General features: G+C 39.9%; 2 protein-coding genes across 6 annotated transcripts in view; one reads left to right on the forward strand and one right to left on the reverse strand.

Annotated features, from left to right (window-relative positions):
* Nucleotides 1-12,692, forward strand: part of LOC139137181 (PHD and RING finger domain-containing protein 1-like) — a 153,942-nt gene that overhangs the window by 124,968 nt on the left and 16,282 nt on the right. The window contains exon 1 of one of the 5 annotated variants that reach the window (XM_070705177.1): nucleotides 11,323-11,445. The exons of the other annotated variants lie outside the window; for them this stretch is intronic. The gene's annotated coding sequence lies outside the window, so the exon portion shown is untranslated. Of the gene's footprint in view, nucleotides 1-11,322; nucleotides 11,446-12,692 lie in introns of those variants that run through there. 5 annotated transcript variants of the gene reach the window in all.
* Nucleotides 1,405-4,187, reverse strand: LOC139137211 (forkhead box protein I2-like). Its single transcript, XM_070705202.1, has 4 exons — nucleotides 3,805-4,187; nucleotides 2,675-2,720; nucleotides 2,206-2,355; nucleotides 1,405-1,508 (listed from the first exon to the last, which is right to left on the reverse strand). The coding sequence occupies exons 1-4, from the start codon at nucleotides 3,945-3,947 to the stop codon at nucleotides 1,422-1,424; spliced, it is 426 nt and encodes a 141-aa protein (XP_070561303.1). The 5' UTR covers nucleotides 3,948-4,187; the 3' UTR covers nucleotides 1,405-1,421.

Raw genomic sequence — 12,692 nt, forward strand, 5'->3', positions numbered from 1 at the left:
TGAAAGCCACTGAGCTCAGCGACCGTAACAGATGATATTGCTCACATATACTTCGTCACAAAAAAATGTGTAATAGTCGAGAGAAATTTTCCAGTGCGCTCCGTGATTTCCATAGTTTCGGTTGCCTGAACTTTTCCAGAATACGTTTCAAAACCTTTTCCCAGGTGTCTCAACGAGATCGAACACATATATAGGCAGGACACTTTTGGTTCCATGTGGCCTGAGAATCTTGACGTACATGTGCTAGTCAATATAAAAATGTACCAGTAAACAATAACGGCCTGAACACTGAGACATGATTGCATAATTAATCGAGAAACTGAAACAAAAAAATTGACTGTGACGTTGAATTTGAGAGCGTTCTTATCAAGGACTGATTGCCATCGTCTACACTGACACTACTCATCAGTATCATTATTATTATACAAGATAATAAAACATTATAAATATACAAAACCTATACCCTTCTAACGCATTTAGGAAAAGTATCATGTTCCACAGTTATCTTGCATGGAAGTCCTCTGTCGAGAAAATTTCTTTAGGAAGACATACATTAAACACGGTTTGTGTTGAGTTCCCTGATTGGCTTGTTTTGTCCAAAAGATCGATATCGATTAAATCGTTGAAAGTTTGAGCATACGTAGCCGGTATAACGGCGTCACGGTTGGGATTGATTTGGTAGGGTCAATGCTATCGAAATTCTCTAGAGGTTCAATCTCAAGGTCTTCGAGAATTTCGTCAATGGACCACTTGTTGCACTGAACGTCTGCAAAAGTAGAAAGTAAAGTAAACGGCTGTATATATATATATATATATATATATATATATATATAATATATATATATATATATACCCCTCCCCCCCCCTCTACTCTTCTCTCTCTCTCTCTCTCCCTCTCTCTCTCTCTCTCTCTCTCTCTCTCTCTCTCTCTCTCTCTCTCTCTCTCTCTCTCTCTCTCTCTCTCTCTCTCCAGTTTCGCAAGTAAATGAAGAGAATTGACAGTATGCGCAATGCAAAACAACATAATGGAATAGAATTCCTGACCAGTCGATGAAATCACGGTAGTGCATTTAGCTTTTTAGAAGAAATGTTACAACAACGATCCCCGGCAACGATCACATTTAAAGACTATTCTTGTCCACATTTCAGGAACGACGACAAAATATTCATGACAGAAACAGGTAATTTTCAAAAGTCAGTACAACCAAAATTTCCTGGCTAACACCCTGTTATACGCCAGACACATTTGTGTTCAAATGGAATACCATTTCACGGTCTATGCATTGCTTCACACTCAACGCTCTAATTCGTTGAGCCTTCACACTCCACGCTCTAATTCGTTGAGCCTACCTTTTATTATGACGTCATTGAACAAAAGGTCATCGACCTGTACTGTAGAGCCAATTTTGCAGAGATGTCGTTTAGTTGTTTCGAGTAAATGACAGCGTTCTGCGTCTGTTAGGACTTACTAACACAACTTCTTTATCTGCTTTCAACGATGACAGTTTCTGACAAAAATATAAAAAGGAAACCAACGATTAACATAGCAAGGTCTGATTTCTTGATAATGAAAAAAACTACATATATTCATATATTCGTATACTTCGTATCAACTATTGCTGTCGCTGTCTGAATCGGTGACCTGACGACAATATCTTATGAACTTTTTATGTAACTCCATCATTACGACTTTTCAGATGATAATCGTTATTGTCACCATTACAGTGCATGATGATGATAGTGATAGTGTTGATTGATGATAATGATGATGATGATCATCATCATTATCATCATCATTATCATCATCATTATATTGAACCATATATCTGCACTCGCTATCGCTGCTCAAAATCTCGTGGTACACCGTCGCTTGGGATATAGAGTGAACTGGTCAAAGTCGTGTTATACCCTTTGCTGAGGTGGTTATTGCTATCATATTATAATATTAAATTTAAATTCTGGTGTGAAACGTCAAAAATGGATACTGTTCTCTAGCTGTGAGCTCGTGCCTGTTCCAACCATGTTATGGTGCGAATATAGCACGGTTTTTTTCACGTCTCGACCAAATTTGCACCATCAATATACTGATGTGATATAATTTTATTTATCATCTCCGTTTTCTGTTTGACAACATTTGTTCTCCATTGTAATAACACATTGGATCAGCATTATCCACAATATTGTGACACGTGACATTTTCCCTACCTTGCTGAATGGTTTCTTCGGCGGTTTTACACAATCCTTCAGGAACGTGACCTCAACATCCGGGTCAATCTGCCAGAGATGGCCCTTGCCGAGACCCTTGCCCCCTTTCTTGAAGCCCTCGTTGAGGGACAGGTTATGTCGAATTGAGTTCTGTGAAAAAAGAGACAAAGAATAATTTGCCCGATCAGCCCGATGGAGTTCGTTTGCTACTAATCTTTAGCCCTACATCCCCGTGTTCGAGTGCAAAGATCCAACGTTAACTTATAAAGGCAATGGGAATCTACCAAACACATGAAGTGACAAGGTTGATTCTGTAACGTGTTGTATCCGAAGTGCAAAATCATAGGAGCGTATGAACATCTTTAATTTTATACAGATTTCGCCCGCCAATAATAAACAGATTGGCCAGTATGTGATATAATAACTGACGAATAATGTTCGCTTATGAAAAACAGAGAGATGATCAAACCTTCCAGTTTCCACTGTCTTTAGTCTTGAAGTACGGATATGTTCGTCTTCGGATAAAAATAGAGAGATACTATGTTAAATGTAAAACCGTATGCTCTGGTGGAGCGTTGCATAGTAGGGTGAACCGACTCGGAATGGGACAAAGAACAGTGGTTGCCATGGACAACATCTTTTTGATTGAAACAATACTTCATGCTGTGAATCATTTATATGTGACGTTACTTTTGTATCTAGTGGTCATTCACCGGCACAATAAATAGGACATCCAAAGGCGATCTTTAAAAATCCATAAACTGTAACGTATTTGTCTTTATGTACTTCGTTTTGTCTGATAGAGTCAATCACGTGATCACGTGGAAATGCTGTGTGCTCAACTCGTCGACACTATACGCATTATGGGTAATGTTCCATGTTATCATCAACAACTCAATTCTAATCCGGACCAGAATTCGTTTGTTGCTCCTAATGGTTGACAATGACTTGTTTTTTCTTCGATGATAAATGGTTTGTACTTCAACATACATTAGAGAGGAGAATAACAAAATAGATGTTTCATAGAACAAACTAAAAATACTGGAAATATTATTGATATCTACAGGTATTTCCTCTTCACTCAATTAACTGCCGTCTGCTGCCGAACTTCACAAAAATTAAGGGCTTGAAATTTTCGCCTAAGATTACTGTCTCCTTTGTTGAGGTGTTGATTAACTGATTATTCATATATTTCCGAAGCGTGACATAGATTAAACTGATCAACCAATTTGCACCTTATGAAATATCGATATAAATAGAATTTCGCCAAGTTCACGTATTTCGCTATACGTACATTTTCTTATTCAAGGGCTGTTTCCATAAATTTTGGATTCCAAAAGAGACTTTGAGACACTGGAATGGCTGTCAAAAGAGACTTTAAAGGTATACTGTCACCTGTTCCAATTTTGCCACAGTTACCATGGAAAGAGAAAATCTAACCAATCACAGATTTTAAGCGGGTGGCCGCTTTTGAAAAACAGCGCCCTCACATGGGCATTTTGAATACCGTGGAACGCCCCTTTGATTATATATGGGCATATTTAGATTACAGGTGATTGTATACCTAAAATCTGATAACTCTGGATTTGAGACACTCACTGTAAGTAGTTATAGATCTCCGATACGTTCATTGGTCCCTTCTCTTTCAATGCTTCGTAGATTAACGACGAGAAACTTCGAGTCGGTCTCTTCATGTTTGCACTTGCTTGTGATTTCTTTCCTCTGAAGTTTTTCAGACCCATGTTGAAACGAAACTTTGGCAGTGAAAAGGTGACTTTCGTACTGCTGCATTTCTTTGCATCGGTTATAGCGTCTGGTATCTTTTCTTTGTGCTTTCTGACGGTGTTTCTTTCTTGGGACAATCTGTCTCGGACACATTGCTGTCGACCACATTTCGGACATTACCGTCACCCGAAGTTGCAATTTTCGCGCCCTTCCCTCCGCCAGACGACCCGGGAGATGTTTGCTTTGTTGCTCTTGACTCCACTGAAAAATGAAAAGCACGTTTTGAGATTCACAGTGTATGACTGTGTTTGTTATTCTACGTTCGAATTAGTGTGGATGTTCAGATTTGATAAAATTTGATATCGACACACCGGTAAATACTCTTATCTCATAATATAATGTTATTCAGTATAAACATTAAATCTTTAAGATGTTTCGTGCCTCAAAACTAAAAGACTTTTAACTTTTTCTCAAACTTTGTCAAACTCCAGAATAAAAATCGGGGATCACTAATTTTGTCACGACTGAGAGACTGTGAGAAACAACTTGAGTTACATAAAAAATTACCAACATAAAATTCAAAATGGTCGCTATCGCTCTGTTAGGGATTTTGAAAAAAATCAGAGACAGTGAATGAAAACTTTATTTCATTCACAAGTTGCAAAATGAGTAGACACAAGTCTGCAGTGACCATTAACAGTATTGCAAACGATTTGGGAGTGCCAGTATTTGTCCCCAAAGCGCGTTCTACCATATATTAACAAAGTTGCTGCCACTGCATCAATTTTTTTTTACAATTTGAAAAGAAAGTGACACTGATCAGCAGCATGCACATGCAGAGCGAATGGTGGACAAAGCATCTCTCCAACCCAGTCGACATGATAAAACGACGAAGACAATGATATGATGGTGGGTATTAACTGGAGGATATGCCAATGAACTAACGTCAACGTCATGCAGCTTTAATAAACGCTCAGCCTCAGCTTAAAGAACAGTCAGGTCATATTATGCAATCGTCATATCATACATCAACAGATTGTTTTAGTCTGTTGTTGATTTGAGACAGTAACCCATTTTCCCCAATACAAAAACTGAGTGCCAAAAATAAGCTACTTTTGCCAATAAATGCTAAAAAAGAGCAGCTTTCGCCAATATGTACACGAGATTGTTCATTCAAATCAGTAAAAGCCGTTCCTACTTTGGCGCTTAAAGTATATGACAGCATATTTGATGGTCTTGCTTTTTCTCACATACCTCTTTGACTGGTTACATTACAATTTGAATCCAGCTTGGGTAAGGTTGGTACAATACGCAAGGAGGACAACCAACTGAGACTGCGCAGATCGGAATCAATCTCAACGTCACTGGTGTCCTCGCCAATGTCTTCCCACTCGTCGTCATCATCGTCCCATTCCCCCTCGCTTGCGTCATCGGTTCCACTGTTATCCCCTCCGTTTTCGGGATGGAAGCTGTTCTCCTTGGTGACCAATCCTATCGTTCCAGGGCCAGGACTCAGGGGAGTATAAATCCCGGATCCAATCAGTGGTCGTTCGTGCAAAACCGTGTTGCTTGGCAACTTGGCGTGGCATCCTTGCTTCTGAAGTTCTCCATTGATTACTTTTACACTTCCATGTGCCGACATATCTCGAACCTCCCTTCCCGGACTCTGCCTTTCAAGAGCTTCACCATTGCTTATGATTCCTGGAACTGCATTAATCACTTCTTTATTGATATAATTCCTTACATTTTGCGAGTGTACTGTTATCTGTCCACCGCTGTTAACACCCACCTCGCCTTCATCGTTTTCATTCTTCGTTGTCTCTGACAGAGAACTAGTCACTTTCGGGGCTGCAAACTTCACTTGAACTTGTGTCTGTTGTGCAGTGTGCTTGGGAGAAACACACGTTAAAGCAGGAGTGTTTTGCTCATTGCAAAATTTCTCAGGTGTTTCAGAGGACGGCAGTTTCGCCTGCACCTTAGCTGGTACAATTGCTTGGTTGGTCTGTCCTGCTGTCGAAGTAGACATAAGTTGTGGTATCTTCTGCAGGACAATGTAACTTTGGTTTGATCTTGGAATATTGATCAGATGCTGGCCCCTTGCGTTACCAGCAGGTTCCGAGAGGCTAGATGTGGCAACACCATGAACACCATGACATTTCATGCTGACCTTTGGCTTGGGTAGGAGGTTACAGTAGACTTTATTTGTGGTCGGCAAAGCATACGACATCAACCTTGGACCTGCAGTGGTTGTCTGTCCTTTAACAATGTGATAGACCTGAGTTGGCGTTCTGTAAACAACAGGTTTCAACACTGTTCCCTTCTGCTCTGCGCTGAGCACCGTCCCATTGAAGAGGGTGGCAGTGTGGGGAAAACGCACACATGTTACCGTTGAGGGCGCCACACAGATTGGCAAATTTTGCCGCGGACAGCCGGCTTTGGTTGGCAAAATGTTTACCTGCTCACATTTCACATTATTCTTAAGATTTGTCTTGTTTACATTACCATTTGTACTAGTGATCGGTTTGCCAACGTTGAGATGCACCGTAGCGTCATTTCTCGCTGACATAATTGGTGAAATTTTCATCGGTGGTTTGTCAGTCCGTACCGGATCTTCTGAAGCAGTTTTGCTCTTCTCACTCATCCTTGACGGGCCAACATTATGATAACTTCTGGTGTCAGAATCTTTTGTCGGCTTTCCAGCCGAATCTTTTGCATCACTTTGACTAGGTATGGGTTCCATATCACACACTGGCTCAGAAGTGTCTTTTCCATCCTGGTCGTCTGGTTGATCGCTCTCGTTGTTGTCACTCGATTGGTTAATTTCTGTCTTCACTGATCCTATGGCAAAGTCAGTTTTGGTGTCTCCGTTACGACTTGCGCAGCTTTTTGAACGAAGGTTGTCTGTATCTTTCTCTTCAAGGTTTCCTTCATGTTTAGCATTTTTGTTGGTATGAAAATCAACGCCCCCAGTATCTCTTTCACATCCGTCTTGCAAACCTCTATTTTGTTGTTTATGGACAAGATTTTCCTCCTCGATCTTTCTATCCGCCGCGTGGCCGTCATCGCACATCGTCTTAGTCGATACACCATTCTCAATGTTAGGCGACGCATTTCCTACAGTACAATCTGCGCCCTTCTCATCACCGCCAGCTGACTCGGGAAACGACAAGACTTGTTCCGCCTCGGCCATGGTTCGTACATTTTCTATCTTTATTCCGTAGGGCCGAGACAAATCTTCGCTTCTTGCCGGTTGCCATGGGCCGTTTCTCTTTCCGTCCCTAATGTCGTCACTGGTGGGTTTGAATGTCTGGCTCGGTAACTGGTAATTGTTGTCAACCAGTGATGAGTCTAATCCGTTACAAGAGACGTTCTTGGAAACAAAATGCATCCTTCTTTTCAGCGATGTAGCCTATGTCTGTTCCTCAAGAGATTGGTTTTCTATGCATAAGAGTGAATAAACAAGACTATATTTACAACATCAACTGCAAGTTCAGCTTCTTCAACATCGAATTTTATGACCAGTTCAATTTTAAGGAAGGGGATTATCTATGGATAGCGCAGCGTCAGCCAATTCCATGGGATTTACATGTAGAAATGCAGGAAAACTTACTTGTAATATTGACATTTTCTTGAAACATTAACAAAGACGTTTGCATGAGAAATCATTTTAAAAAATTGTATTCATAAAAGGGGTGTCACCGTACAAGATGTCAAAATAAAATGTCAAGATTATGCCTTTGTGCAAGAACCTGCAAAAGTGCTGACTTAGTAGTATTTCTGAGTGCTTTTGATAAATATATCAGGCCTAAAGTTGTGTGGTTCCGGTAACCCGACCTACCCTATTTAAACCCCGACCCTTAACTTTTTATGGGTTCGTCAACACGGAAGTAACACAAATTGTACTTTCCGCGATAATTTTGAGAAAATTCCTTTGAAAAAAGTAAAACCTCGCGAGAGTTGGAGCGATATGACGTCATCGTACAACTTCAAGGAAAGTCCAGCCTGAAACGGCGAGCTATTCTGCACGCGGTACCAAACACAATGTGTTTTCAATGTCCATATGGGAAAAATTGAACAGAATCAGTTGCGAGAACACTTTCAATCTACTCATTTTTGACTTTACTTTTTTTTTTGGTGCAATAAAAAAACCCCAATTTTTCCCTATGTACCTATTTTATTTTTAAAGCGCATGTTATCGGAACCACCGTGACGCATTTTTTGCGTCTCAGCATTAAACTTCTTCAAGTGGTAAGCAACGCTCATTTTTCCTTACACAATAATGTAACCGTCATTTGTAAAAACAAAATGTTTCAAACTTTACACGGCAGGAAATAGAAATATTTTTGTCTTAATCAACTCCCTATATACTTAAAAACCGAAATTTGTCTTCAAGTAGTGTGATCTGCCAAAAAAAATCAAAGGCTATGGCATGTTTCTTTTAAGATGTACCTCAAAAGCAGGTTGGGAAGACTACTTTTACTCATCATTGTCTACTCACTGCAGCCTACAGAGCATATACAAAAAATAAGAATATTTACAAAAGTCGCTTACAACTTTTTGCCATGTTTTTTTTTGCTGAAATTATAAAAATGACGAAAATGTAAGCTTGTCACTCTGTAGTTTAAAAGTCAAGGGGTACAGGACGCTTTAACTCAAAAAGTAATGACCACCCCACCCCCTTATTCTGTTTTTTGTTGTTGTTAAAATAAATCAAAGTAAAACATATGTAAGAATCAGGGAAAAATTGATGAAATTCCTTAACAAAATTTAGGCATATTCTTTGCTGAAATAATTGAAATTTAACCACAAACTGGTCTTTGTCACACGATAGTTTGGATTTGAAAAGTAGGATGGGAACCCCTTTTTCTGTTTACTTTTGTCTATGAACTTGATCAGAGCACATCATATGTAAAACTAATGATAATTGTGAGTAGAACATCACCTTGTCGTAAAGACTGGATGATGCAGTGAACGAACGTACGTTCTGCTATTTTTCTTCCATTACAATGGTTTAAGTTTAATGTTGTGTCAGTTTTATAAGGGTAGTGGCAAATTTATTCATTCTTTATAGGTCAGTAAGCAAGAATGGGAAAGCAAACTAGAAAATTTACAAAAGTCAAGTTAAAGGGCACGGTAATTCCATTTTGAATTTAGTATGGATCTATTAGCGGTAATTTGCGGCCTCGATCAGTTCATCACATAACAGGCAGATATACGGATATAGATGTCACTTAAGTTATAACGTATATCATAATTTTTTTTTTCTCGTTGACAAGGCTGTATAAAAACATTTGAGGTAATTAGAAATCTACAGTGTTTCCAGAACAAGCGTGACAACTCATACACTTACCGTATCAATAACCGGATTTGCGGGAATAATTAATGAACACGCCGCTGAATAGAATGCTTGTCCGTTGCGTTCCCTCGCGTTCTCCCTATGAACGCGTCGACGCGTTGGGACCTTTCACCATCGCACGCACTGACACACACTCGACGCGCCGATGCCAAGCGTTCTACGCTTACTGTGCAACTGTTAGACATACACGAAGTCAATCACATAAGGTTGTTGTGTACAAGTGATAAGATTTTAAAGACAGCGTAATTCAATGTCAGTATAAACTGTACGTATATATATATATATATATATATATATATATATATATATATATATATATATATATATATATATATATATATATATATTATACTTACTTAAAAGCGAGGTCTATATTCAAAGTATCCGTATGTGGATTGAGCAATTACAGATATAGGGGCCTAATAAGCTTGCTAATAGCATACAAGACATCGACCCAGATTTTGTTATTTTACACGACATGCCTACTCCCTGAAAGCAAAACTCTATATTTTTTGTTGATATCGATTTGAATGTATTATTTTTTTCAAGACAAATATATGGTTGCAATATTTTTGCAATTTTGCCATGCAGTTTTGTTTCCCACATCCTCCCAACACCAATATTGTCCACCCCGTGTTACAAAGATACCACTCGCGAAAGGGAAACCTTTTTGAAACTTTAGGCCTACTAAAGTGTCGAAAACATCAAAGTGAAAACACCGTACCTCGGGGACAGATATTCGGCCTCTCAAATTTTTACGATTCTTTTCGATCAACCATTTGTAGGGGACCAGTTCATTTTAAAGTTGTAGGTGAAAGAAAACTTTACACCGGCTTAGTGTTTCGAAATTAGAAATTCCATTTTTCTCCACAGGGATAGCGGCCCATCGGTAAATCTTGGGTTAGGCTATTTGCTTCTCTAGTACCCGGCAAAATTTGCACGGTGACGCCCGATTTTTGTTCTTGATTTTGAAAGAGAATGGTTGAAAGATTCCTTAAGGAAAATTTGAGCAAAAGTTTCAGTCTTTCACTTTCGAGGCGCACACTACCTTAACCAGACTGACACATCCTCAACTGACATATTCCCAGTCAAGAGTAGCTATAGCTGCTTTTAGGCTGTTATATGAAAAAGAGAAAGGTGTTTTCCTAGTTAACAATTTGATTCTTGGACGCGTCTGAGCAAAGAAACAAAACCAATGCAAAATCAGTTTTCAAAGCTCCCCAAGGGCAAGGAGACCGCATGGTCCACCCTTAAAACAGCATAATTTAGGGACTATTCCGGGTGCTGTACAGCCAAAAGGCGATGCTGTCGTTGTACTTATGCACATATGTACCTTCAGGGATTTTGACCTCCGTTTTTACCTTGAGACACTTGATGAAAGAAATTTTGCTAACATCCAGATTTTTTCTGACGTCAGTAGGCCTATTTTGGGCCAAAATGAAGAATTTTACCCCAGAAAATTGCGGCGTTTGTGCTTTTATTAGATGTGCGGACTGTCCATGGAACACTTGTCCAATGGAAGGGGATGAGTACCCCTTCCCCTGGTCATGGACCAATGCCCTCTTAGGCCTGCAGTCATGTTTCCTACCGTACTGAGCCCCTAGAGGCCCGGGAGGGAGACTCCTGATATTTCATACGGGGGTGTGACCCCCCCCCCCCCCCAAGTCGAACACCTACGCATGTGATGTATATTCAAAAACATTGACCCATTGTCAGGGATTTGCTTCAAGTTGATAAATTTGGTGAATTCTCACCTTTATTCTGTTGCATGTGAATGTTTTCCTGAAGCATAGAACATTTGCTTTGTTATCGACCCATGTTTAGGTATCTTTGCCCATTCGGGCAGCACATAAGCTTACCCGTATGGGCGACAGAGATTGAGGAAATAAAAAATTCACGTTCACGTTTGGTGACGTTTGATGATTCAACATTTGAATCTGACAATAGCATTGGGATCGCGAATCCCACTTGCTTCGTTTCCTCGACCCGTGGAGCCAAGAGGAAGCCAACTCACTTTACCAGTGGACTTTTGTACAGTGAAATATAATACAGAATAGCCACTTCCGGTATCTGTGGAATGTCTTTATCACAATGCATTGTGGGAGAGAAGCACAAAACAAGATGGCGGCTATTTCTGTCCGGACAATCTCGTAATTTTGGTAAGATTTTTTTCTAAATTCACCGTTATTTCATGTGTTTTGACGCTCCTAAAGCTCATCGCCTGGTACCTACAGCTTCGCTTTACCGAACCGAATGTGTTATTTGGCATTTTACGGCCGATCTTGCCGAAAGGCACCGATGGAAATGCTATTTAACTGTCATTTCAACTCGAGTCACTGACCCTCTGTTTGTAATTAATTGTACGCGCTAACGCGTTCACTGACGTTACTTAGAAAGGTGAAAAATGCCTCTATTTAAGTATATTCTTGTCCTAAAAACTCAAAACGGACACTCTCTACTACACAGCTACAGCTGGATTCCTATTACATTTGATCTCGACAAATTTCGCGCGATTATCAAGAAAACAGCGATGCACGTTTCGCACCGTCTTCGCAAGCTCCGTTAGTGTGTTACGTGAATTTGTATTCAGCAGTTAGCGATTGGGTTCTTAATATGATACTCGAGCAATATGATCACTTCATCGCTTTCAGGGAAAGCCGTCCCTCGTGAAACTGCATGTTACCAAACAGGACTAAAGGATGCAACATGTTATGCTCCGTTCAGGCTCTGCCGCCGTTGCTTCCGCTGTGAAAACAAAACGACGCCCTTCCCTGGCTGTGTGCATGTAATGTGTTCTTTCTACCTCCGTGGTTTATACCGCCATGCTCTGTGTGATTTGTAGTGAGACCGTACGTTATGTTTCCGGCGGGTAGCTCATTCTGTGGTTGGTCTGGTCGAAATCCTATTCGTTTCAAACTTTATTATTATTTGTGTGTACTGTAAGGTACAATACTGGCATGACCAATGTACTCGTTGTATTTGTCAACTGTTGCATACTACTGGAAAATCCGTGTCTGAGACAGTTGCCTTTCATATTGTTTTGAAATATGAACAACGTAAATCCATGGCGTTCAGTGGGTGTACAAGTAAACTCTGAGAAGTGATTAATGTTAACCTGTTGTGAATATCTCGCCAGAAATCAGAGGTGACGTTCCATGTAGCAAGTCAACGGTGTAATTGTCATTGTTAAAAGCTGCTTGCTTACAAGTATATGCAAATGGCGATTACTGAACGGCTAAGTAACTCGAAGGGATTTTCTGTCTCTGTTTTGAATTTTACAATGCAGATTACAACCCTTTAAAACTTCCAAAATATGCTGTATTTGGTACATATTGATTTCAAACAATATGTTACAATCGTGGCAATCTGTACACGATCCTTCAAAACAATACCTTTAGTGTGAATA

The sequence above is a fragment of the Ptychodera flava genome, chromosome 1, assembly GCF_041260155.1.
Source record: "Ptychodera flava strain L36383 chromosome 1, AS_Pfla_20210202, whole genome shotgun sequence".
Lineage (NCBI taxonomy): Eukaryota > Metazoa > Hemichordata > Enteropneusta > Ptychoderidae > Ptychodera > Ptychodera flava.